General features: G+C 44.1%; 2 protein-coding genes across 2 annotated transcripts in view; one reads left to right on the top strand and one right to left on the bottom strand.

Annotated features, from left to right (window-relative positions):
* The first annotated feature begins 4,821 nt into the window (after positions 1-4,821).
* Positions 4,822-9,056, top strand: SNAPC5 (small nuclear RNA activating complex polypeptide 5). Its single transcript, XM_066592920.1, has 3 exons — positions 4,822-5,056; positions 5,244-5,324; positions 8,169-9,056. Exons 1-3 carry the CDS (start codon positions 4,967-4,969, stop codon positions 8,322-8,324), a joined length of 327 nt encoding a protein of 108 aa, XP_066449017.1. The 5' UTR covers positions 4,822-4,966; the 3' UTR covers positions 8,325-9,056.
* Positions 9,057-11,828: 2,772 nt separating this feature from the next.
* The window catches only part of MAP2K1 (mitogen-activated protein kinase kinase 1), a 50,234-nt gene continuing 34,344 nt past the window's right edge, over positions 11,829-27,718 (bottom strand). The window contains exons 7-11 of the mRNA XM_066592919.1: positions 23,078-23,285; positions 19,433-19,497; positions 17,506-17,567; positions 13,238-13,283; positions 11,829-13,108 (exon numbers count right to left, since the gene is read on the bottom strand). Coding sequence (XP_066449016.1) covers positions 12,995-13,108; positions 13,238-13,283; positions 17,506-17,567; positions 19,433-19,497; positions 23,078-23,285 — 495 coding nt within the window. The 3' untranslated portion in view covers positions 11,829-12,994. The remainder of the gene's footprint in view (positions 13,109-13,237; positions 13,284-17,505; positions 17,568-19,432; positions 19,498-23,077; positions 23,286-27,718) is intronic.

Genomic DNA, 27,718 nt, shown 5'->3' with positions numbered 1-27,718 from the left:
TGTATGTGACTTTTTTCATTCTGCCTATTCTTACATTGCTATACCTCATTTTGAATTTGTTTAATGGTAAATGGTGGTTCTCTGTCACTTATGTTGATGGCTCCTCCTTAAAGGGGTTTTGTCATTGGAAGAAGAGAAATCTATACTTGCCTAGCCCTCCCCAGGCAGCCGCCTTACTAGATCTTAATCTCCCCTGGATCCTCTGACTCCTCCAGTCCCCCGGGTCACCTCATCGCCAGCTGGATGGATCCTCTTCCTGTGACGAAGTGTGCATTGCCAGTATTCGTCTTCCTGCACATCACTAGTGACGTTGGCATTCACTGCCTAGCAAGGAATGCTGAATCCTCGGCAGCCTGCTTTAGTGTGTGGGGTCTTGCTGCTAGTGTTCATACATGTGTGCTAAAGCAGGCTGCCAAGGAGTCAGCATTCCTTGCTAGGCAGTGAACACTACATCACTAGTGACATTGGTGTACACTGACCTGCAGGGAGCAGAATGCTGGCAATGTACGCTTCGTCACAGAAAAGAATCTAGCTGGCTGCAGGTGGTGTGTCCTGGGTACTGGAAGAGCCACTAGGTGAAAGATCTAGTAAGAAGACTGCCTAAGGAGGAATATGTAAGTATAGAACTTTTATTTAACAGAACTCCTTTAAAGAGGTGGGGGGGGGAGGGGTAAACACTACAAGAACTGTTTTTTAGGAGTTTCATGAAGTGGGGTTTCATGGTTGAGAAGCTGCATGTGGAGGTTTAACACCCCATTTCCAATGAGGGGTAATGCTGATGCTAGAGGACAACAGTTGGGGAAGAAGTCTCCTTCCCTCTTCCAGTATGACTTTACCCATAAAGACATAATTCATGAGTCCAAAATTCAGTCCTATCTTTGGTATGAACTGGAAGGAGGGTTACAAGACAGACCTTCACCCCAACCTTGACTGAACACATCTTTTGGCTGAATGAGTACATGCTCTACACAAACTCCTTCCAAAATCTTGTGGAAAGTGTTCACAGAAGAGTGGAAACCTATGGCCACAGAGGGAAGCCCAGTTCCTACTAACACCCATGGTTCTGGAATAAGAACCCCACAAGCTCCTATAGCAGTGATGCTTTGGTGTCCACCCTTTTTGCACATTATACAATAAACAAGCTGCACGTGAATAGTCCGTTCTTGAAGTTGATATGCTGGTGGGTTTCAGCTAGGTTCTCTTTACATGCACATCACTGGGGTCATTCTGCCTGAACCGCAGCCATCATGAACCTGGGATAGGTTTGCCCATTGCCCTGTGATGGTCTGAAACACTGCGTTGGTTTACAATAACCACGCTTTGAAGCTTGCCTTGGAAAGGAGCTACGATTCACAGGGTCTGCCATACCAGCCTCTCCCCACCCTCAGTATGTAGACTGACCTGCGCTCTCCCTATGACCTTTCAGTCTATATGCAGCAGGCAGAGATTGGCCGGCACAGCCCACCCCTTTGACTCGGAAATCTGTTACGAATCAAACTTAAAAATGTGTTTATGGTAACACTAGCATTTTAGAGTAACACAACATTGGGGCAATGGGCAAACCTGTCTCGGGTTCATGATGGCCATGGTTCAGGCAGAATGACCCCAGTGACAGGCTGTCTTTAGGAGCAGGCAGCCGGGGTTCCCTCTAAATATACGGAAATGCCTGTAATAATGGTGCCCCTGCAGCACTGGTTCATCTGGTAATGGATAAATGAGATGGCTAGGGATATCTATTAGGCTGGGTTCACGCGGGGCGGATTCCTGGCGGAAATCTTGCGGTTTGGCTGCAGCAAAAAAAGCAAGGTTTCCACCGGGAGAAGCGCTGCCTTAAAACCTGCGGGACTTAGCTGCGGCCGGCGCTCCCATAGAAGTAAAAAAAAATGAATATGCTGCGGCTGGCGAATCCGCGCCGCAGTGCCAGCTTTGCTGTCCCGTGTGGACGAGATTTCTGAGAAATCTCGTCCACGTGGCTGGCTAAACCCGGGATTAGCGGCCGCAGGCGGATTTGCCGTGGTGAAATTCCGGACGGAATTTCCATGGCAAATCCGCCCTGTGTGAACCCAGCCTAAAGATAGATTTGAGATTGGTAGATATCCATCCTTCTCTCGTATCTACCAATCTCAAATCTATATATCTAGCCCTAGCCATCTTATCTATATAAGATGGCTAGTGATAGATGAGATAGAAAGATCTCTAAGGCTAGGGTCACACAGGGCGGATTTGTTGCGGTTTTGCTGCGGTTTTTCCGTTGCGGTTTTGACGCAGAAGAACTGCTTCTGCGGCAAAACCGCTTCAAAGGTTAATTTGGGCTTGCGGATTTTGCTGTGGATTTTCGTGCGGAAAAATCTGCAAGCGGTTTTTTCCGCAGCGCTTTTTTACTTTTGTCGCGTATTTGGTGCGGTTTTGGCTGCGTCCATAGAGGTCTATGGACAAAAAAGCGCTGCGGAAACGACCAAAGAATGAACATGCTGCATCTGTTAAAACCGCAATGAAGTTGCATTTCCTCACTGCGGCTGTGCGGAAAAAATCCGCTCTGTGAGAACAGCTTTTTGGCAAATCTCATTTGTGCTGCATTGCACTGCAAACACAGCGGTTTTGCCGCAGTGCGAATATGCAACGGCAATCCGCGGCAAATCCGCCCTGTGTGACCCCAGCCTTATAGATATGAGGTAGCCATAAGATGGCTAGATATAGATATAGCTATGCAATTGGTAGATACATGCATATGAGATAGGTAGATATATACACAGATATGAGAGAAGGATGGGGATAGAAATTGGATAGAGTTGAGATGACCAGGGCTAGATACGAGGGGGCTAGATATATACATATTTATGAGAGCTAGATATAAATAGATAATGGCTAGGGATAGATTAGAGATGGATGGATGGAGTAGGGTTAGGTAGGAGGTGGCCAGGGATACATAGATATAAGATGGCTAGAGATAGATTCATACATAGATATGAGAGAAGGCTTGATATAGATATGAGATGGCTAGGGATAGATATGAGGTAGATATGGATGGACTAGGGATAGAGAGGAGGTGGCTAGGGATACATACATATAGATATGAGATGGCTAGAGCTAGGTAGATATATACATAGGAGAGAAGGATAGATATAGATAGAAAGATATGAGATGGCTATTTATAGAGAGATACATAGAAATGAGCTAGATGGATATACATCTAGATATGAGATGGCTAGATATAGATACATAGAAATAGATGGGTACAGATAGAAAGATATGAGATTGGTAGATAGATATGAGATGGCTATTTATAGAGATACATAGGAATGAGAGATGGATATATACATAGATACGAGATAGATAAGAGAATGGTAGAATATATATATATATATATATATATATATATATATATATATATATATATATGATGGCTAGGGAAAGCTAAATATTAGATATGAGATGGCTAGATCTAGATAGAAAGATAGCTATGAGATTAGTAGATATATACATAGATATGAGAGAAGGATGGATATAGATAAATATGAGATTAGTAGATTGATATATAAATACATAAATATGAGAGAAGGATGGATATAGATATGACATAGAAAGATAGATATGAGGTAGAGCGATAATCGATAAATATGAGATGGCTAGGTATAGATAGAAGTGAGATAGATGGATATTTACATAGATATGAGATGGCTATGGCTAGGTATAGATAGAAAGATAGATATGACATTGGTAGATGCATAGATAGATATATACATACATAGATATGAGATGGCTAGGGATAGAAAGATAGATATGAGATAGATAGATATGAGATGGCTAGCTATAGCTAGCTAGATGGATGGAGGATACATATCAGGCCGGGTTAGCACGACCATATGGTAATACGCTGCATAAAAATTGCAGCATTCCACCGGCGTAGGGAACTGTATCCCTGCGTATTATTGCATATGTACCCCGTATGCCTGCTCATGTGCGGCGTATCTTACATACGCTGTCCTGCACTGACTTCCTTGTTTCTTTTCTAATTTCCTTCTCATGTCTCCTAGCAACATGCGTAAAATAAAGCACGGCACTCATGCAATGTAATTGCGTACACACTGCGTTTCACACCCACCCATAGAGAATAGGGCTCCTGCCCATAATACGTGGTAAACTAGAACGCCAGCGCTCTTTTCCACGCACATAACATACGCAATTGTGGAACAATGAAATCTTTATTCACGCCATTTATCGCGTATATTTAAGCGTGTGATAGGCAATGCTCATGTGAGCCCGGCCAAGGCCCATATACACGACCGTATGTGTACAACGGGCTAATGAGCCAGCGGAGGCGGCATATGGCAGCGAGGGCACAGCGCCTGCCCGGGTATCACAGGGTCCTGCGCAGAGTGAATCTTGTTTTTTTTAATTCCCTGCTCTGTTTCATAGCGGAATAGCGTATGAAAACAGCGGCCATATACAATGTTTTGCGTATGGACAGTGTTTCATATGCTGCCTATACTAACGTATAGGGCTCATGGTGCGATGTATGTGCACGGATCAATAAATTCCATTAAACGCATAACTTGCGTCCGCACAACGCAGTGAAAACACAGTCGTCGACGTAAGCCTTCATAGAAAATAGACGTGAACCATTGAGAAGCTGTCCCACTCCTACCACAAGGTGGCGTTGCACTCAATAACTGTAACTCTGGAACGGCTTTATATGCCACTCCCTCCTCCACACCACCAGGTGGCGCTGCACTAGTTAGAATGACGCTTTCTTGCCGTTACCACAAGCTGCGTACTTCATGTGATAGACCGCCTACGTTCATTTACCAGCAAGCCGTAGTTAAGATGGCCGCCCGTTAGCCGGTCGCTCCGTAGTGACGTCAGGGGGATTCCGCGCAGTGTGATGATGCGGCGCTGTGTCGTGACAGGTAATGTGAGTACAGCTGTCTGGGTGATGGGGCGGCCGAGACGGTGACTTGGATGCAAGATGCTGAGTCGCTTGCAGGAACTTAAGAAGGAGGAAGAGACGCTGCTGAAGATTAAGGCGGCCCTACATGACCAGCTCAACAGGTTAAAGGTCAGAGGGCAAGGGGCAGGGTGGGATATAGTGCCCAGCTGAAAACTGGCCAGACATATGTAAAAACTGCCAGCTTACAGCTCTCTCCCCCATGCTGTGTTTACAGCTGGGCATGCTGGGAGTTGTAGTGTAACCGCTGGGCATGCTGGGAGTTATAGTGTAACTGGGATTCCCTGTTGTTTTCTAGGTTGAAGAACTGGCTCTTCAGTCCATGATCAGCGCTGGGGAGGAGACGGAGGAGCCGTCGCATGTAGTGCAGTCGGAGGAGGTGAGTACATAGGTGTGCCGTGTACAAACCGCCCACCTGCAGGGCACGTTCAGCGCTTGCGCCACAAGTTTAACTTCTTCCATTCCTCAGGATAGATAATCTGTTTTAAACATTTTATTAAATATTTTCCAACATTTTTTTCTGTCTCCATATGGGACGTGAACTTGTGATCGCTTGTACTCTACCGGTAGTGCAGTAGATCGTCGGCCTCAAACTTGCCTATTAAGCCCTGCCCCAGCCATGGTGCCTTTACCAGTCTCTGCGCTGCCATGCTAACCCTTTTGCATCCGGCAGAAAGGGGTGGGGGCGCTGATGGGGCTCCTCCTTCATGGTAAAAAGAAAAAAACGGGTGTATGCGCAACTACGCTGACCGCTACGGGGTGGAGTTGTGCATGAACTGGGGTTTTGGGGGGTCATTAAAACTCCACGCCATAGCAGAAGTTTGAAAAAACTGTGCGATGATCGGTCCTGCACATAGTAAGACCGATGCGGCGAGTCCGATCATTTCTCGCACGCACTATTAACGGACGGGAATACCGCGAATGAGAACGCAATTATTGAAAGCAATGGCTTCGTCCCCGTTCTGCTCCATGACGGCACCGAATAATGTGATATGGAGAAACCCTCAAGCTGTATGTTTGGTTGCATGGTCAGTCCTGACTGCAGCATCTAAGTAGTTAACTGCCGCAATCAGAGCTCCCTTCTGATCGTGACAGTTGCTCCATCCGCAGGGATGAGAAGGAAGTGTAACAGAGGGCATCGCTCCCACTGAAAGCGCTGGGAGTAATGCCTTCCATCATACTTCCATCTCCGCCTCAATGCGGCTGGAGGATCAGCTGATCGAAGGGCGGCCAATCAACTATTGATGACAAGACTGTGAAAAGTAAACGCCCAGAAAACCTTCTTTATTTAGTTTTTTTCCTTAAATATTCAGGTTGTTGCAGGAAGAGGTTTCCTCTTGTGGACCCGGCGCGCTGCACGCCGATAACGCATTACTTTTAGCTTATGTGCACACGTGGCGTTAATGTTACATATTTGCAGTGGACACGCGATGCAGGTTTTTAACCCTTTCCATTCCAATTTGTATCCTGGTTTGCCTAGGGGGCTTGCTCTTTTTTTCTGCTGTTATACAACGGTGCTATCTGCTGGCTAAAGCCAGTACTGCATGAGGTGACACGCTGGATAGGCTCCAACAGCAGAGAGGCTGGCAATATACAGTAAGAGAACCCAGACGGACGTCTTCCAACATCGAAGCTGTACAGCCTTAAATCATAATGTCTTTAGACGTCAGACAGTGGATTGGAAAGGGTTAAATTTCAGTATGTTGTTTGCAGCAGATTTTTTAATTTTTCTGCAATGGAAAGTGTGAATTCCACATCAGATTTTCCCTCCCACATGGACATTCTCTTTGTACCACGGCTCGGCCTGATGTCGCGCTAGTCAACTTGCGATTTACCCATGGATGCGAGGTGATTTTCAGGCAAAAACGCCTTGCGTCGCTTCTATGAAATTCCGATACTAGAGGATTGGAAAACTCGCATGCACATGCCAGAGCCATGCAATGTATTGAAGGTCCCATTGGAATTAATGGGCAATGCAAAAAATAGAACATGCTGCAATTTTAATTTTTTTTTTTCCTTGCAGCCTCATTGGTCCATTGCACTCGCACTCTTAGCGCTTGTGTGAAACTGGCTTAAGGATTTTGATATGAAGTCTCACACTTGCAGATGATTTTATTTTTCCTCCTTAACCCCTTAAGGACCAAGTGCAGAATACAGCAGGGGATTAAAGTCTCTGCTGCTGCAAGCAAGCAGAAAAGGTCGGACTGTCAGCTGTTAGACACAGCTGAGAACCTGGAGAAGGGAGTAGCAGTTTTTAGGCCCTTCTGCCTTCTCCTTTCCCAAGTACACAGTGCTCAATAAGCGCTATGTACTAAGAAGTGAAAAAGTTTTTCTTCCACTGTGCAACCTGGTGATCATGTGACCGCCAGGATTCCCTGCTACAGCAGAGCTGCAGGGTCCTATCAGACCCTGATCAGCTCTCCCACTATAGGAGGATATTTTTCCCTGTAACTGGGGCTCCTATGGATGTTAGGGCTTATTCACAGGACCGTTTTCACAGCTGGCCGATATACGCAACCATCTGATCTGTCTTCCCACTTCCAGACCCTTACCAGCTCTCTGCCTCTCTCTCCTCCCCTCTTGCTGTTTGCAATGGGAGGGGCAAGGATGGGGGCAGAGCTAAGATCCCAAGTCCCGCCCCTTGTCCACAGCCAGCAATAGGAGGGGACCCCTCCCATTGCAAATGGCCCGAGAAGAGGATAGAGGCAGAGGGACAGGGAGGGAAGGCGGATCAGATGGTAACGTATATCAACCGGCCGTGAAAACGGCGGCCGATATACACTCCTGTGAATAAGCACTTACAGTTGAATTAAAAAAAAAAAAACATGTGAATGACCCCCAAAGGTATTTAATGATGTCATGGGGTCACAGATGGTTAAAAAAAAAAAGTTACGTGAATAAGTAAAAAAAAAAATTTACAGAACAAAATAACTATACATAAAAAAGAAAATGACCCAAAGCAGACACCAAACAAAACTGCTGCCGTATGCGCCCTGTAATCCAAAAGTATACAAATATATACAAGAAAAAAAACGGAAAAAGTCAATAAAAGGATATTTAAAAAATAGCCCTATGTGTCACGGGGAAAAAAACAGCAAAAATAATTTTGGTAGCTAAAGGAAAAAAAAATAGGGCAGTAAAATCCCTAAAGTGTTTGTTCCTTAAGGGGTTTATGGAGTTTTTCTGATACCAGTGTCCATTGTCTTTTTGTGTGTAACTGCAGGAATCTATGAATGTGGATGATGAAGCTCTGATAAACCAGACTGAGTTGCAGCTTGGCACAATGGATTACAATCAAGAAGAAGAGGAGGAAGAGGAGGAAGAAGAAGAAGAAGAAGAGGAGGAGGAGGAGGAGGAAGAAGAGGATTCAGACACTTAGAAGATGCCACCAGGAATAGACTTAATACTTCTGTGAAAGATGCCTTGTCCACAGGGTTAATAACTGCAGTATATTACCTTGCATGTATTTTGTTTTAGCCCTTTTTGGTCAGCCGGTTCCATCTCTTAAAGGGGAAGGCCACACTAAATCTTTTAACATATTAGCAGAGGGAATCCCGAGTCCTAACTAATTCTAAAATGAAGTAGCATGCAGTGGTGTATGGAGCCCTGACAAGTCCCTGGGTGATTTAGCATGGTCTTCTGTACAGGTTGGTTATCGGATAGAGGAGGGCACATTTCAGTCATTTAACAACCTATTAGAAGAAAGCGTTCACAGAATGGTTATGATTGAGGGCATCTTTAAGTGCACTGAATCTTTACTTTTCACTGCAAGTGGTTCATCGGGGGGTACTAAGCATGGGTAGGTGCCCCGACTCTAGACGCCTGGCATCTCCGCAGCTGCCATGTTCAGAGGACGGTTTCTGTAACTCTGATGTTGAACAATTCTGTTTGTCTGTCTTTTTTATGGATTACTAAAAGCACAATCTTGTAGCAAAGGATCAACGACCTCTGCAGCTGGAAATCCATGGAAGGTGATAATGCAGCCCCATAGACGGGTACTAATACACAGCATTAAGGTATATGCTGTGCAATGTAAATACGTGGATGGAGAGGCTCTAGTGTGTGTTGTTTGGTGCAATCTTAAATAAAACCATTATTCTTAATGTACAAACTGACTTTTTTTTAAAGGCATTATCTGGGACTAAAATATGCTGTCGATGACCAGATTATCCGTATTTCTGGGGGGCCAACTAGCTGCACCCACACGGATCAGTATAGAAAAGGCCACGGTGTTCGGGTAAGTGCTGCAGCCTCTTCTCTGGCGTCACGTTCGTCGGTCACATGTAGCTCCGTCCCTTTACAAGTGAATGAAATTAAGGCGAAGTATCGGGCAGAGCTGCTGCAAAATATACGATGCTGTGCCAGGTATACAGTGACAAGGGCACGGCCCTTGCCCCGAGGACCGCAGCCTGATCGGTGCGGGGTGGCAGGAGTTGGACCTCCTCTTAGCTGATATTAATGAACGATCCTGAAGATAAGTCAGCAATATTTTAGTCTCACATAACCACTTTGATTCATATCGGCACATCTTAGTATTTCTTGCATGTGTGATATTGATATCAATATTTATGGGACTAGAAGAGGAAATAATCTGCAATCAAAGTTCTGGTTGTGGTCAGTAGAGGGAGGAACAGGGCATCCGGTACTCAAAGGCTGGGTTCACACGGGACGGGTTTACCACGGAAATTCTGTGCGGCAAATCCGCCTGCGGCTCCTAATTCCGGGATTAGGCAGCCATGTGGACAAAAATTTTGCAAAAACTCTTCCACACGGGGCAGCCAGTCCATCGCGGCAAAGCTGGGCCGAAATAGCCGCGGCATGTCGTTTCCTTTTTTTTTTTTTTTAGTTGCGACCTCACTCCTATTGGAGACAAAAAGCCACAATGGAGTGCCGGCAGCCGAACCGCTCCAAACCCCGCGGGTTTTGAGTCTGCAGCTCTCCCACGGAAATATCGCGGCCTTTCGGTGCGGCCAAGCTGCAAGATTTCCGTCCCGTGGGAACCCAGCCAAAGTTGCTCCGTTAATTTGAGTGTCCCCCTCCAACAAATGCACCTGCCGCCCGGCAGCTTTTTACTCCAACTATGTTCCTCAGAAACCCGGATGATAACCAATATGATGGTGATTACAAGTTCAGGAAGGCGGTCATGCAGCCTTCTTTGGGCGGTTTCACACACCGCTTGTTCGCCGGTGTTCCACAGCAAATACGCTGGAAATCCGCAGTGGCCAAATCTGCACCTAAATAGTGCGGATTTGGCCAAGTTTTTTTTTTGCTGTGGATCTTAAAGGGGTTGTCCCGCGCCGAAACGGGTTTTTTTTTTTTTCAACCCCCCCGTTCGGCGCGAGACAACCCCGATGCAGGGACGTACAGAAAGCTTACCGGAGCGCTTACCTCAATCCCCGCGCTCCGGTGACTTCTATAGGCACGTGACGGGGCGGAGCTACACGGAGCCTGCATTCTGCACGAGCGGCTCCATTGAAGAGAGCAGAAGAGCAGGACTGCGCAAGCGCGGCTAATTTGGCCATCGGAGGGCGAAAATTAGTCGGCACCATGGAAACGAGGACGCTAGCAACGGAGCAGGTAAGTATAAAACTTTTTATAACTTCTGTATGGCTCATAATTAATGCACAATGTATATTACAAAGTGCATTAATATGGCCATACAGAAGTGTATAGACCCACTTGCTGCCGCGGGACAACCCCTTTAACTCTTGTATTTCAAATCTTGAAAGCCACAGCAGCAGGAGGCAGGTTGCGGTTTTAGAATCCACAGAGGTTTTCGTAAACGCTGCGGATTCAGTGCGGAAATCCTCCACTCCATTTGCAGGAGAATTTCTGTACACTATGTGTACTGCAAACGCTGCAGAAACCCAGCAGTATGGAGTAGTTCAAGAAATCTCCGTATACTGCAGGAACAATTGATCTGCGGTGCCGATTTTAAATTCGCAGCATGACCATTTATGCTGTAGTGCTTCACTGCGGGATTCACCTTTTCAAGTAATTGGCTGAAATCAACAATCTGTATGTAAGAGATGCACATTGTGAAACAGATCCACAACAAGAAAGGCCGTGCATTTTCCATTGCAGCGTGTGGACATCCTCTAATGTCCCATCAGGATCTAAACGACTGCACAAGCTCTGACGTCACCGCTAAGGTCGTTAGTGCTCGTGCAAAGCATTTACACAGGCAGGCTGCGGCGCCGGATCGCTGGCTTCATACTCAGCGCTTCCACCTTCTATGTGAAGCTGAAAGAGCATTCATACGCAGCGAGAATCCATTTACACGGGCCAATTATCGCTCAATTTAGTCAGTTTGAATGAATTCCGAGCGATATTCATCCCGTGTAAATGGCCCCTAAATGTATCACTGCATTGCATATTTAAAGCGGATTTGATACATTTCTATTAGAGATGAGCGAACATGCCCGTTTAGAGCAATTACTCGAACGAGCATTGCTTTTTTTCGAGTAACTGCCTACTGGTGCAAAAAGGTCCCCCCGCCTCCCCCCGAATCTTTTCGCATGAGTAGGAGCAGGAAAACGGAATCCCCCTGCAGCCTCACTTGTAGTTGCGATCTGATTGGACATGACCTCTTGCTACCAGAGGCCATGAAAGTACTTCCCCTGTTGCCCTATAAAAGGCTCTCGGAGACTCCTTTTGTGTAGGACACCTCTCGTTGGGAGATGGTTGACCACTAGACGCCTCCATGACACACTCAGACATTTTTCCTCATTAACAGACTTTGAGAGCGGCCGCATCATTGGAATTTAAAAAAAAGCAAGATGGCCGTTCCGACCACGCTGCTAGGCGTTCTGACCACGCTGCTAGGCGCAGTGGTTACATGGGGGTGAGCAGGCTCAGGTTTATTCAAGCATTCAGTCCAGACAAGAGTGTTTATCAGATTTATTGTAGTCAAAGATAATACATCTGAGTTCTCAAGAGGTACAAGTTATAAGGACCGAAGGCTTCTGATAGGACCAGGCGCTGGCATCAGCCTCCACTTCACCTGGGAGTGTCTGCTGGAAGAAGCAGCGTACGTACACTCGGTACAGGACAATAATGAGGATTAGAAGCCTGACACAGCAAAAGGATTCTGAGCGATCACATCACATCACATCCATATATAAAATAAATACGAAAAGTCAGGGCAGGTGAAGAGGCACAGGCAGGAGGCAGCAGAACGACTGCCGGGTAGACATCCCTCTTCCTCTACCGGAGCCACATGCAAGGGGGACTATCATTGAACGCTATAGATTTGCCATCTGCCTGTCATAAAACGGACTCCACTGCTATTGATTACGGTGATCATTATGAAATGTAATAGAGTATCACGGATTATATTGAAATGTATTAAAACTGAGTGGTTCATACCAAGAGAGATTAAGTGCAGTAGCCGGTTTAACGCTCCGGCAGAGAGGAGTCATTTCCAAAAAAGAAGGCAAATTCCTAGGTGGTGACAGGCTCTGGGTTATGGCTTTGGACGCTGGTTGTATTGCGGACAGCTAGCCGCATGGCTCAGATCTCCAGACAGCTCAGCCTACTGGCTGACATTGTGGGCTGTTATTCATACCAGTCTCGTATGGGACAAATTTCAGCCGTCACGAACAGTAATAGATTTCTCTAAAATAAAAAATATTTTTTTTCTTCATATCTAGATTACCGGTACAAAATAAACACGAGTATCTTTATCTGACCGCGACTTAGAAGGACGACAAAATAAATATTACAGCCCTTTAAGCTGAGATTGGTCCCACGTAGGACTGAGCCATTAAACCCTTCGATAGGAAATTAAAATGGACAGTTCGTTCCCCTCCTCAACAAAGACTGGAAGCATCATGGGGTAGAAGCAAGGACCTTACTGCAGGCGAAGCCCACGGGAGACACTGGGATACATCTATTCTTGACCCATACCCTTCTTTGAGCGAAGAGGTATAGAGAATGAATATAAACCGTTTATTTTTGGCACGTTCTGCAGAGATCCCTGCAGGATGGCAGAAGCAGGATATGTTGGCGGTAGCTCTCTGCCCGGACCAGCTTCTTGTCTCATTTTCTTCACACACTCGTTGCATGAGTAGGGGTGCTCGGCTGTTTCAGGCCCATAGTAGAACACAGCCAGCCAGCAAAGTCAACCTCTTCTTGCTCTGACGTCTTAATGAAGCTGTGAACCTGAAGCGCAAAAGAAGAGGGTGGTTAGCGATAGAAGTGATGGGTTCCCATACCCATGACTTGTAGGCGAGTGCCAGGGGAATTCCTCTGCACTGCACAGATCAGAATCTTGTTGCCATTTGTCATTACCATAAGCTGCTTGAGGTCCGCTCTCTCCGCTGGATTCTTCACCAAGCTGGAAGAAAAGGAATGAAATAACGTTAACAAGGCTGTAATTATAATATTAGAATGATAACATGCATATCTTTGTGTGAGGAGCCATCGGACCTTCGCCTTTGTGTGGTGCAAAATATACTATAGTGGAGTTACTAAGTAGTAAATGTAAATGGTTTTCAGCTAGAAAAGTGCAAAACTAAGATTCCCAAAACGTACAAAAACGGGGAAACCCCTGGAAAATGTTTTCGCTTGTAGGAACTCCCATTTCTAACTCAAATAAAAGTGGTGTAGGGATAAATAGGGCCTCCATTAACCCTTTAGTAACCAGCCTATTTTGCACTTTAATGATCAGGCAATTTTTGTTTCAAGAACCATACCATTTTTACATCTTCATTGACCTAGCCATATAAGACCTTGTTTTTTGCAGGACAAGTTGTATTTTCTGATGGTACCCACTTTGGGATACATATACTGTATTGTTTAACTTTTATTTTTAGAAGGGATTACAAAGAAAATTCCACCTTTGTTCTTTAGATTCTATTTTATAGGGCTCACCATACAGTATAAATAAACTGTTAGTTATAGTCTGCAGGTCAATACGATTATGGCAATACCAAATTTATATAGCTTTTTTGTGTGTGTTACTATTTTTCAACAGTATTCTAAAAAAATAAATAAAATAGTTGTATTTTCAGCATTCCAAAATGCGAGGTATTGTTTTTTTGCAATGACTTGTAGTTTCCATTGCTACCATTTTGGGGTAAATGGGACTTTTGGATTGCATCTTTTGCAATCCTTTTGTTTAATTTATTTTTTTAATGGCGCTTACTTTGCGGTATAAGAAAATGGTAACTTTAGTTTTTGGGTCAACAGATTAGAGCAATACCAAATTTATATAAATATTTTTTAATTACCTATTTTTAAAGTACAGGTCATTAAAATGTGGCAATATGTTTATTTTATTCTCTCAATAATAAAGGCTGCCTGCACATGGGGGGGGGATAGCATTACGGAATCCAGAGCAAGCGTCCGCCTCCGGATTCCGCAGCAAATACTGCCCATAGCATGCTATGGCAAAATGTGATTTCCTCTACACGAGCGAAAATCGATTGCGATTTTCAGCTTGCAGAGGAGAAATCGCAGCATACTGTGAGTAAATAAAAAAGATCTTGGTATTTGTATAGGGCCAACTTATTCCGCAGCGCTTTCAGGTAATTATTACTTATTACCCCCACCAAGCTGGGAAGCTCATTTTACCGACCTCGGAAGGCTACCTGAAGCAGGTGGGGATTGAACTTGCAACCTTCAGGTCGTAGGCAAGAGCTTACACTCTGCGCCACATGAGGCCGATTCTGTGCAGACTTCACTCAGACTGTTTCCATTGAAGTCAATGGAAGCTGTCTAACCTGTGGCCCTTCCGCAATCATCATTGCGGACATTTTGTGGGATCTCGGTCATCGCCTAGCGACAGGGCAGCATTATCTGTACTGTGCATGTGCACCGGCCAGCACATCCACAATACAGATAAGAAGACTACAGACCGGTACACGGGGGTTAACCGCCTGGGCAGAGGGTCAGAATCCGATCCATCCATGTGCAGCCGGTCAAAGGGTGTTTTGAGGGAACGAGTTTAGTAAATTAAATGAAAAAAAATAATCTTTTTTTTTTTTTTTAAGATGTGGTTGTTTGATCTTTGGTACATTACACTGAACTAGTTATACAATGTAGTATACTTTTGTCAGATCAACAATCAGACACTGAGGCAGGCTCTGATGGACTGGCACGCCTAGTGGATCCAGAGGCTTTTAGCAAGCTGACAATAATAAGCCTTATCAGTGCGGGATACCAGCTGATACTATTGTTTCAGCTGGTATCCCGCTCAGAGAACCCAGCAGGAGTATGCAGAAGACAAGCGCTCCAGCTGTCTACTGCATACCCTGCTCGGAGCGCTCAGCTGTATACCAGCTAAGCGCTCCGAAAGGAGAAAACCGTTGTATACAGAAGACAAGCGGCCGCGCTTATCTTCTGCATAGCCCGCTCGGAGCGCTCAGCGCGATAGCAGCTGAGCGCTCTGTGAACACAGTAGGAGTATGCAGAAGACAGCGCTTCAGGTGTCTTCTGTATACCCCGCTCGGAGAGCTCAGCCGTTTACCAGCTGAGTGCTCCGTGAACACAACAGCTGTATGCAGAAGATAGTGGTCCCATTTGTCTTCTGCATGCAGTGTGAGCCTTTATTTACACACTTATGCAAAGTGAACGCTCAAAACTGTCGTTTGAGCGAAGTTCGAGCGATCATCTTGCCGTGTAAATGCACACAACGATTATCGCTCAGAAGATTTTTTTTGAGCGACAATCTGTGTGTCTAAATGGGGCTTTAGGTGTGAATGGTTAGGACAAGGAGGTCCCTCCGATCCCAGCCATTAGAATAGGAACCCGGCTGGCTATAGAGTCTTCACATCCCGACACGGGACTCCTGTACAAGCCTTTGATTAGGGTCATAAATTCAAGGTGGCCTAGCCTAAGGACTCTTAGTGACTACTGTAAAAACATGTATGGGGTTAAAGGGGTTGTGACATTAGATTTTGCTAGGGTAAGCCATGGGCAGCTAGGCATTTTACTTAAAGCAGCGGTAGCATTACAGGAAGGCGATTCACATAAATGTCTATTCTCTAATGCAAGGACAGCACAAAGTCCAACAGAGAAGTGCAGCTCTCAGTTTTGGCCATAGAAGGGGGATCCCGCATATTTATATGCCCTAATAAGGCACATGAACAGGGGTTGTGGACCTGGCACAACCCCTTTAATTCTTGCCCAGTGCTATATTCTTGCTAAGATCTACTGACAGCTTTACCTTCCCCAAATGAGCAGTATCTTGGGGCAGTAAGCAGAAACACAGTATTCAATTCAATAAACAGTCTCAGTATAAAGAGAAAATTAATGGTAGATTATTAAAGACAATTTTTGGAGGGGATTGCCCAAGATGTAAAGTTGACCTACCAGAAGAAAAGAATTTGTACTATCATACATCTATGGAAAGATGAAATCACTTGAGTTTACAGACCAAGAGCCTGAAGACTCTGATGACAACATTCCCTGTTCGGATTTCTGTCATGGAGACTTTGTGTGGCTCCAAATGATCAACTATATGGATATACCTACATAATACACGGCTATTCCAGTTAAAAGCAGGGCTGGGGAGTTGGAGTCTTATTTTGGTGGTGTTAATAGAACTGTACCGGCTCCGGCTTAATATATATAGAATATTTTGGTATAATTAATTCTATGCAGACTTTGTTGCATATTTCCTTCCATAAGAATTTTGGAACGTTTTAAAATGTCCTATAAATATAACATTTATAGGACATTTCAAATCTTTCCTGAATTCCTATGAAAGTATAGAGTATTACATATTTACAAATTTAGGAAAGTTTTGGGTTCTGAAATTATATTCCAATAAGTATACTTTACGTCTGATCTACATAGCTGGATTACTTTATCATACTGGTGCTGAAAAGCCGGATGTTACCATTTTAATACAGTAAATTTATATGAATTGTATATGATGCAGTCGGAGGTTTGGCTTACAGACGATAGCCATGTTTAACCCTTTGCAATCCAATTCTGGATTCAGGGTTTCCTAGGGGGCTTCCTCTTTTTGTCCTTCCACAATGGCGCCATCTGCTGGCTAGAGCCAGTACTGCAGTATGTGACATGTTGGTGAAGCCCAGACAACAAAGCGTCCGGCAATATATAGTAAGAATACCCCTGCTGGACATCGGAGCTGTACAAGCTTCAATCAGAATGTAGGAAGGTGTCAGACAGTGAATTGGAAAGGGTTAAAAGTATAAAATGTTATATCGTTAGCAATCTTTATGACAACACTGTGTCTGATAGGAATAAGAACAGTAAGTGTCAGAAGCCCTCCTCCAGTTTTGGGCCTGTAACTTCAAATGATCATATGCCAGGCTAAAAGTAAGATATTTGGAAACAGATTTAAATTATGCAATAAGAGCGTTTTCTCCCTATTTTTTTTCTGATAGGTATCCTTAAGGACAGTTCTACATCACTGCCGCACGGACAAGTTCTCAAAAAGCAATGCATGCTTTTAATGCATGTGATGCCAATTGCTGTATGGTTATCTATGCCCCTTTCTAGACTCCCATACGGTGCAATATAAGCAGGGATAACAACCATCTATCATATATATGTTTGTCTTCATGAGGACCGTGTCAAGAACGCACCATTTATTCACAAAGTCCTGGAATTCTGCTCCAAACACTCCACTGGGCAACTTGGGAGGTGGCTGTAAGTGGAAGGAAAGCAGACAGTATTGGATAGAATAAAGTTATATAAAACACCAGACGAAGTAACATTAATCAAGTAGAATTCTAGCACAGCAGACCCATCAGTGAGGCGTTGGTGTCATGTTTGTATATCAAACCCTCTGGCGAAATGTGGCCCTAGTGTGTCCGAGAGACAAAGGACCTAAATGACCTTGTGAGCACTTGATCCTTCAGACTAAAGCTCCACAGCGACATTTGTAAGTCATTGCAGAACATAACTGATTCTCTATGGAGAAAATTCATAAAGCGCCATTTTACTGTAACTTCACTGATCCTTAAAAGTCTTTTCCGGGGTTCTAAAGTTCTGACTAATAGGGGTCCGACATCCGGCACCCCTGCAGCATAGCTGTTTACATGGCCTACTTTTCATAGCAGTTGTTTAGAGCGTTGCACTTGGATGGGACAACCCTGCAATAGTCAGAAGCGGACACTATCAAAAGTATGGAGCTCTAAGTGCGCACAGTGTTCCATATACGTATTGAAGAGATCACAGCGCTCTCACAAGTGTCATGGCCCCTTCAAACAGCTGATCAGTGGTAGGTGTCATGAGCCAGACCTCCACCGATCAAATATGGATGGCCTACGGGATTTTGGAACAGGCCATAAATGTTAAAAACCCCAATAGCCCCCTTAACTTTCTAAGGACCATCTCAGGACCAAGTAGAGTGCCTATTCTTTATTGTACAATGTACCTTCATCTGCTTTGTGGAGGATTTGTTCTCTTTCAGAGGAGTAGGATTTAAACTGGCTTATAACACTGCATCCCGTCAAGTCAGGGTAAGTACATCCAAGTCATATAGAACATACATAACCTCTTATGTTGCAAAACATCTTTTCTGCAGCCCCAGGGCCCTTTTTTCCATCCCCATAGCCTATAACTAAATTGAAGGTGCAACAAGCATAGATTTGGACACAAGGGGGCAGATTTCTGAAACTAAAAGAAATACTGTCTTAGTTGTCTGCAGCAACCAATCACAGCTCAGCTTTTATTTTACATCAGCGCAGAATACAAAATGAAAGCTGATCTGTGATTGGTTGCTATGGGCAACTAAGACCATTTTTCTGTTAGACAGTTTCATAAATCTCCCCAAGGTGTTTATTGCACTGTATGTACTTTTAGAAATGGCACAGATTTGCAATTGGTTTTAATTAAACAGTTTCCACTATTTGGCTACTACAGGCTGCATGTATTACAATACAATACAAGCTGTTCAATGCCGTTCTGCACTTTTAGACAGCTCAATGGGCTCAATCGGCAGCCCCTCCACCTCTCTCTTGTGCTTAAAGGGGTTGTCCAGTTGTAAACTATTTATGGCCTACCTGCAGTATAGGCCATCAACAGTAGATCAAGCAGGGGATGCTACCTAGGACCCTCGCTGATCAGCTGTTCACCAGGCCAGTATCCTCCGGCATTCAGTCGAGTTCTGCAGAAAGCATACAGCTGCCTTACCACTGCAGCGGCCAGGCTTGGTCCCACAGTCAAACTTCCCATTCACTGGGAACTTTGACTGTAATACCGAGCTTGCCCACTGCTGTGGGAATGGAGCTGTTTGCTTCCTGTAGAAATCAGCTCAGCACACAAGCACGCTGGCCTGGAAAATAACATATAGACAGGCAGGAGACTCCCAATGTTCCATTATAGATGGACTATGCACAAGATAGGCCATCAATAGTTTACAACTGGACAACCCCTTTAATACTCATCTAAGCTGAAATCTAATTAAATCAAACAAGCGCAACTGAAATCAGACTTGAGCGCTGATAAGTGTTCAGGAGAGGTGTATAGGAGAAAGAGATATCAACACATACATGGATTTAACTTTACCTCATTCACTATATAATCCAGTAACTCAAAAATGGCCATAGGAGGTCGACTGTCTGGGCCATAGGCTGCAGCAAAACAAGACAAGAGTTTCATAAATCATGATGTAGGATGATATCACAGTAGCTAAAAACAATTGAGAGAGCAAAAAAAAATAAAAAATAAAATCAATGTATGTTTGACAAATGTACTGCACATTTTTATGATTTGTTTAACCCCTTAAGGACCAGGCTGTTTTGTACCTTAAGGACCAAATACTTTTTAGGGATGTTACCCATGTGGAGGTTTTACTGCCCTACTTTGTTTCCTTTAGCTACCATAATTATTTTTGTTGTGTTTTTTTTCTGTGACATACAGGGAGATTTTTTAAAATACCTTTTTCACTGACTTTTTCTCCCGTTTTTTAGTTTTATTGGGGATAAAATGCTAAAAAAATAAAAAATTTTTTAACATGTATAGTTATTTTTTTAATTTAGTGTATTTATGCTAAAATAAAGTATGGGAACGGGTTCCTGTATTTATTTTGGACGTTTTGATATATAGTATGTACAGTTTTGGTTTACAGGGCGCATACGGCGACGGTTTTGCTTGGCGTCTGCTTTGTGTTATTCTCTTTCTTTTGTATGTATTGTTGTTTTATTCTGTAATTTTGTTTTACTTATGTATGTAATTATGTTTTTTACTATCTGTGTCCCCCAATGACGTCATACAAGACCTCTGGGGACATTCATTTTTTTTTTTATTTGACACTTTCCCACTGTAGCTGGGGCATCCATAGGAGCCCCAGTTACAGGGGAAAGCAACCCCTGTAACATAGTAACATAGTAACATAGTATGTAAGGCCGAATGAAGACATTGTCCATCTAGTCCAGCCTGTCTATCCTACTGTGTTGATCCAGAGGAAGGCAAAAAACCCCAAGGCCAGAAGTCAATTGGCTCTTTTGGGGAAAAAATTCCTTCCCGACTCCCTAATGGCAATCAGACTGTTCCCTGGATCAACCCCTAATAGTTCCTACCTGCCTATATACCAGGATTACCCACTTACACACGTTTTCGCCCAGTCCGACACACGTTTTCGCCCAGTCCACATGTAGTGACATTAGTTACTGGCAGAGCTGGCCAGGGTCAAGTATGACCCTCCAGCTCTGCTGTCGCAGGGAACCTCGGCAGTCACATGACCCCCCGGGCTCCCGCAGTGAAAGTTACACTGTACTTTCACTTTCTAGTACACAGTGCTCATTTAGCGCTGTGTACTCGGGGAAGGAAAAGGCAGAAAGGGTTAAAAACCCCTCCTGTCTTCTCCTTCGGGTTATCAGCTGTTACCTCTTATTGATTGCAGAGGCAGGAGGCTTAAAGCACCGCCATAATTTTACTATTGGCGGTGCTTTAAGCTCAGGACCAGGCGCCGTATATTTACCGCGCCTAGTCCTTAATGGGTAACAGCACATGTCCTAGTCATCGGGGACTGATCAAGGTGCCTCTTCAGCTCCGATTGTTGCCTTCAAAACTACATGAAAGGGAATTTTCGTCAATATTATGAGGCAAATGTCTATCACCTCACAAGGGTAGTTTTTGCATTACTGTGGAACACCACTGTAGGATACATTTAAAATGATGGATGTGTCTTTCAACTTTACTACGTTACTATGTCGTCATGCACATGACCTAATCAATGTCAAATACAATGCCCATAGAATTACTGTATATGGGCCTCCATATAACCGCCACATGGTAGCAAACATTTTCCTAACAGATTTTGCCCTATGCCGTAATCTGGAACATACTGCGACACGGGTGCACCCAACAAGGGCATATAGTGCCTATCAGTCCGTGCCAGGGACACGTAGCACAATACGTACGCTGTCGTATAGACCTATGCAGGTGCAATAGGGTATGCATGAGGACTAGTTCAAGTTACACACTGTCACATTAATGCAGTATAACAAAAGCAATCTGAAATAACAATGAGCATCTCTAGCAGTAAGGTGATGCCCTAGATACAAAGGTATTTGAAATGCTAATTTCTTTGATGAAACCTATCCCCCCCTTCCATCTTCTACTAGAACTTCGCTACGTTTTGCTGGCAACACTCACTGAGAACTTGCAGCTATACTAAAAATATCATTGTGCGCGGCTTACATAATGCTGCCAGAATGCCATGTACTTCATCAGTCATTTATGCAAAGTATCAGAGATACCGAAGCAAGTAGCGCCAAAGAGAGAAAGGGCAGAAAACCCCAGACTACAGGTCCTGTCCCTCAGGGCTCTATATACTGTACACAACCTCGCTGTATGGCGCCAATCATACACAACAGAAAGCAACGCAGCTGCAGGGGAAACAAAACGGCTGAATTAACCCTAAAGGACAAGACACATTTTAAAAATTTTACCCATGTGGTGGTTTTACGGCCCAATTTTTTTTTCTTTAGCTACCAAAATTATTTTTGATGCTTTTTTTTCCCCCCATGACATATAAGGCTATTTTATATCTTGTTTCACTGACTCCCCCCACCTCCCATTTTTTAGTATTATTGGGGGTAAAAAGTTAAAACAAAATAATAATTTACAGTTTTTAGCACAAATGTACTAATTTTAGAAATAAAGTATGGGAAGGTGTTCCTCATTTAGTTTTAGACGTTTTGATATATAGTTTGTGTAGTCTCAGATTACAGGGCGCATACAGGGATGGTTTGGGTTGGCGTCAACGGTGAGTCATTTTCTATTTTATTTATACATTTTTATTTTATTCTGTACATTTTTTTTGTTTTTTTACCATCCATATCCCCCATGACGTCATATAGGACCTATAGTGGACTTTCATATTGTTTTTTTTCTTAATTTCATACTTTTCCACTGTAGTTGGGGCATCCATATGAGCCCCTATAGTGACAGTAGTCACTAACAAAGCTGATCAGGGTCTGCTAGGACCCTGCAGCTCTGCTGTGACAGAGGGCACCCAGGAGTCACGTGATCACTGGGTTGCATAGAGGTAATAATTAGAGATGAGCGAGCACGCTTGGAAACAGCAATTACTTGAGCGATTATCGCTCATCTCGAGTAACTGCATACTGGTCCAAGCGTGCTCGGGTGGGCGGCAGAGGGGAGAGAGAGAGATCTCTCTCTCACTCTCTCCCCTGCCCGCCGCTCACCCCCGCCCGCCCTCTGAGCATGCTTGGATCAGTAAGCAGTTACTCCAGATAAGTGATGCTCGCTCGAGTAACTGCTGATTCCGAGCATGCTCGCTCATCTCTAGTAATAATACTTCCACTTTGGCTCTTTAGCTCTCATTGAGCGCTATGAAGCTTAGAAAGGAGCTCCACCTTCAGGTCCTCGGCTGTGTCTGACAGCTGAGGACCCGACCTGCTCTTTGCTTGATTGCAGCAGCAAAGGCTTTAATCCCGTGCCGTACTTCTGCTATCAGCTGGGATTAAAGCCCAGAGCCAAGAATTGTATATTTACTGTATTTGGTCTTTAAGGGGTTAATCAGCATTGAAGGGATTTGTTACGCTTTTTTCTATACACGGTTCCACTCAGTAATTGAAGGAGCAGACATTAAAATCAAATGAAGATTCCAAATCCAATTAATGTTTAAAGTTAGATTTGTTCTGTGCAGAAGAAAGTGCAGAGATCAGGAAAAGCAACACTCACAGCTAATGGGGCGTCCTGGTGGTCTGGGGCGAGGAGACAGGTCGGATGATGCAAAGTCTCCTTCAACAGAGCAGCCGAAAATCAGTTCCAACTCCTTGGCATCAGGAGGTGGAATTGGATACCGCCCAATAGCCATTTCCACCAGTGAGAGACCCATGCTCCAGATGTCAGACTGCACCGAGTAGTGTGTGCCTTGTAGTCGCTCCGGCTAGAATGAGAGAACACATGGGGATACTCGTACTGTATCAGGTGTGACATCCAAGTTACATTATATCATATTTATTTAAAGAGTATATAGAGTTTTGCAACATTTATTGTTCCCATGCGTTAAAAAAAATAAGCTATAGCAACATTACAAAAAAGTGTTTGTAAACATTCTATCACCATTGTGCGCCCACAGCTCCTATGCAAATATATGTGCCTCCCTGCGTAGTCAAATTCTGCAGTCCACTTAATCTGTCCCGTTTCCTACCGTCTGTAGGCTAGCATGAAGAGGGAAAGAGATAGGCGAGAGTCTCATGATATCCTATAACCCACTCCTGACATGTGCCATACATGTACGGTGCATGTTGGGCTTCTGTGTATGGAGTGGGCTAGGAAGCAAGAATACTATACACATACAACAGGTGTCCACCATCTTTGATAGCTGACACCCGCCGATAACAGCTGCAATCAGCTTTCACGATGCGAGCAGCTATTAAAGTGAACCTGTCGCCAAACTCAAAGCTCCAGGCATTGATCACTATTGGAGTCCGTTCACACAGCCTGCAGTTTTGAGTCCACTGCACGATCCGCGCGCCTCTTTCGGGGCTGACAAGCACCGGCATCGGAAAGCAGGTAAGTATAAAAAAAAAAACCACTCCAGCTCTTGGGAACCTGCCCTATAAAAACTGTAACTCAGGTTATGGTACTCATAGCAGGTGACAGATTCCATTTAAATTCCACCATCAATTCTAGCAGCAGCATTTAAATGACCCGATCGGTGTTAGGGACTCCCGAAAGGCCCCCAGCAATGCGAACTTCCGATGCCATTTGGTTGTCATGCCAGCCTGGGACTCCACAGCGGTTATAAATGATTACTTATCAAGGCATGCCTGTGCCATGTCTTCATAGAGTGCCTGTCAGACCAGTGTATAATGCAATCCTATGGTATTGCATTATACTTATGACCAATCAAACAATCACAAGTTAAAGTCCCCGACAGGAACTAAAAAAAAATGCAAGAGGAGTAAAAAAAAATTATTAAGTATTAGAAAAAAATAAAAGGTAGTAAAAAGTTTAGAAAGAAATAAAAAAATCCTAGTTGTCTTACCTGTACATAAAAATGTAAAGAGAGAGGCGTTGTCTTAGTGAATGTTTAAAAGAAATTAATTTGAATTGTCTGTATTCTGTATGAATTAATTGCAGTAGATGTCAATACTGTCATTTCTACTACTGGAGCATGGCCTTATGATATCTGATCTGTTGTTGGCCTATGCCAGTACCTTCCAGCATTATTCACCGCTCTCCTGGCCTCCAGTGATTATGTCTCAGCTCATGTGACTGCCGCAGTCACGTGTCTATACGGCCACTCCATCACTGGTGACCAAGATACAGAAACTAGCAGAGCAGCAAGGCTCTTTAATGTTGGGGGAAACGATGTAGAACGAGAGTATACATTTTTTTTTATTCATTCATATGTTTTCTTATTCTACAAATACCCAATTTGGGCTTGTTGTGGAATTTCACTTCCCTACTGAACTGAATGGACACAATTCACAACCAATCCGTAGCATAAATTGCCGTGCTGCCAATAGGTGGCGCTGCAGAGGTACTGTTCCATCTTCCCTATTTGCCTATTTAAATTCTGCACTGTGACGGATTTTGCATTGTGGAGTTTTTTTGCATGTTGTGGAGGAGAGTTCTGAAAGTTTCATCCACTTGGCTCCTATTGTAAGGCCGGTTTCAAAGGAGCGTGCTTTACCTCTATATTTGGTCCATGTTTTGTGTAATATAAAACGAATATTACTCTATGTATCTGTTAACATGGCTGTATTTTTCACAGCTGTTTTTTTTTTTTTTTTTTTTTTAAATGCAGCATGACCTAGTTTTTCTGTTTATAGTATTGCTATTATACTATGTTGACAACAGTATTGGGCCCTCCACCAGTCCTGTGCTGTCAGGCGAAGGGGATATGCAAATCTGATATGTAAGCATTAGGTATGAAGGAGAGTATCACACAGGTATATCCCAGTACAGAAACCATCAGAATGCCACGAGGTGTAGAGTTGACAGACTTCCAACAGGGTCTGATGGTGGGACGTCATCCGAACAACCAATCGGAATGGGACATCGCTGCGCTTTTATAGTTTTTAAAGTCTACGAGGGGGTGCTGATCAATATTGAGCCCTACCTAGAAAAAAAAATTGAGCTAGGAAGCTGAAACTGCCGCACTATTCTACATATTCCCCCAGGATGTCGATGCACTTGTGGCATCTTTCCTGAAGCTTTTTAAGACACCGCAAATAGAATTCTTCCAACTGCTGGTCAAACCACCCATTTGCAGCATTAGTTGCCTCCAAAACACTCCAAAACTGTTGTCTCTTTAGGTGTTTTTTGAGCTTGGGGAACAGATGGTGGTCAGATGGAGCCAGGTCGGGCGAATAGGGTGGATGGGGCATCAGTTGAAAGCCTAAGGAGGTCATTTTTGCAATACTGGCCCCTGCAGTGGGTGACGGGGCGTTTTCAGGCAGCAGGATGATACCTTTGGAGAGCTTTCCTCTATGTGTTTCCTTAATATTTTGCCTCAGCTTTGTCAATAATGAACAGTAATATGTTGCATTGATGGTTGAACCCTTTGAGAGGTAGTCCTCGAGCAGAACTCTGCTTATCCAAAAAATGGTTGCCATTTGCTTCAGCGCTGACCTTTGCACACAAAACTTCTTTGTTGTTGGGAAACCCCTGTGCCTCCATTCCTTAGACTGTCCCTTTGTCTCTGGATCATAACAGTACATCCAGGTCTCATCACCAGTAACCAGTTTGTCCAGCAAATCTGATTCATTTCTTGCAAAATGCTCCAAAACAGCCACCGATGTCTCCACACGTCTCCTCTTCTGTTCGGTAAATGTTTTGGGATCCACTTGGCTGCAAGTTCTCATTTCCAAGTCGTTGTGGATAAAGACACCAACTCTCTCAAGTCATATGTCAGGAGACGGAGACAGGCCTTCCACTGGGTTTCTAACTTTCAACAACGAAATTGCCAGTTTTAAACCAACATTTACAACCCAATCTCTAACTGTTGCATATGAAGGGCCGCTGTCACCCAAAGTGTGTGCCATTTCATCATGGATCTGCTTTGCACCTTTCCCTTGGAGAAACAGGAACTTGATTATGGTCCTATGCTCTTCCACACTGAACGTCTCTGGAGATACTGCCATGTTCACGTTGGACCGGAAAAAAAGATAAGTTAAAATCATAGGTAGTTCATTTTTGCATCATTGAGTATAGACAAATAGACAAGTACACCCTGCAATTTACAGCTCTCAGGAGGTCTCACAATTATTGGAGCATCCATTCATACCAGAACCATCCGGAGGGAACTGCATGCTAAGCGTTACCATGGGCAAGCCGCAGCACACAAGCCCAACACCACAGCAGTGAACGCTCCGCGGCGCCTGTGATGGTGCTTGGAGCGTCGTTCTCTGTCTGTAAATGAGTGGAAGCAAGTGTTGTGGACGGCTGAATCCCAGTACACCATCTTCCGATCGGACGGTCGCACTTGGGTGTGGTGGTTGCCTGGAGAGCAGTAAAGTTTGGAAGAGGTACTGTTATGGCCAGAGGTGTTTCTGCTGGGAAAAACTAGGGCCTTTTGTTATAGTGGAATCCACCCTCAAAGCCAATGAGTGCAGACACTGTGGTATTACCTTTCCTGTGGCAACACGACCGAGCATCAAGGCATACAGCACTTAGTGTTGAAGCTTGATTTGAGCAGAACGTCTGCAAACGTCATTGGCCAGCCCCAAATCCGGAGCTCAATCCCATTGAGTATCTTTGGAAAGAACTAGAAGGCCATATCCGTGTACGTCCATCATTCCCCACCACGCTATCTGAAGCTCTCCTTGAGGAATGGAGGCAAATCTCTCCATACATCTATTGGTATTTGGTGAAAAGCGGTCTGGGAGGGTTACTGTAGTCATTGAGGACAAAGACGGCCCAACATCGTATTGGAAAACATGAATAAAATCGAATTTAATCCCCGTCTAGGTGTCCCAATACTTTTGTCAACATAGTGCATATTCTATTGGGCGAATATGGATCAGTATTTGTCCAGTAGAAAATAAAACCAATACAGAGGCAAATACCGATCAAATACGGATGAGAAATGGTTGTGATGTCGTCTGTAATACGGATCCATATTACGCATGTGTTACAATACGCTCATCTTAAACTGGCCTAATATGAGGTGTAGTTTTCACACATAAAACCATGGTGTAAAATATTCAGCATATCCGCTCCATGTGAATATATAAAGGGTACAGCACTTGCTGCTGCTGTGCTGCAGGACTAATCATCAGGTTCCAATGAACCTCAATTAGAGAACACTATCTTAAAAATTGCATTCTTCAAAACGATAAGGAATGCAGAGCACAGAACGATAGTCGT

Source organism: Eleutherodactylus coqui, chromosome 2 (genome assembly GCF_035609145.1).
Source record: "Eleutherodactylus coqui strain aEleCoq1 chromosome 2, aEleCoq1.hap1, whole genome shotgun sequence".
NCBI lineage: Eukaryota > Metazoa > Chordata > Amphibia > Anura > Eleutherodactylidae > Eleutherodactylus > Eleutherodactylus coqui.
Note: the sequence above shows the minus strand (reverse complement) of the source record. Positions and strands in the feature narration are given on the sequence as shown.

Excerpts from the sequence above, each read along its gene's own strand:
- SNAPC5 (XM_066592920.1), top strand. The coding sequence starts at position 4,967 with ATGCTGAGTCGCTTGCAGGAACTTAAGAAGGAGGAAGAGACGCTGCTG. Across the intron at positions 5,057-5,243 it reads ACCAGCTCAACAGGTTAAAG|GTTGAAGAACTGGCTCTTCA; the intron begins GTCAGAGGGCAA and ends GTTGTTTTCTAG. Across the intron at positions 5,325-8,168 it reads ATGTAGTGCAGTCGGAGGAG|GAATCTATGAATGTGGATGA; the intron begins GTGAGTACATAG and ends GTGTAACTGCAG.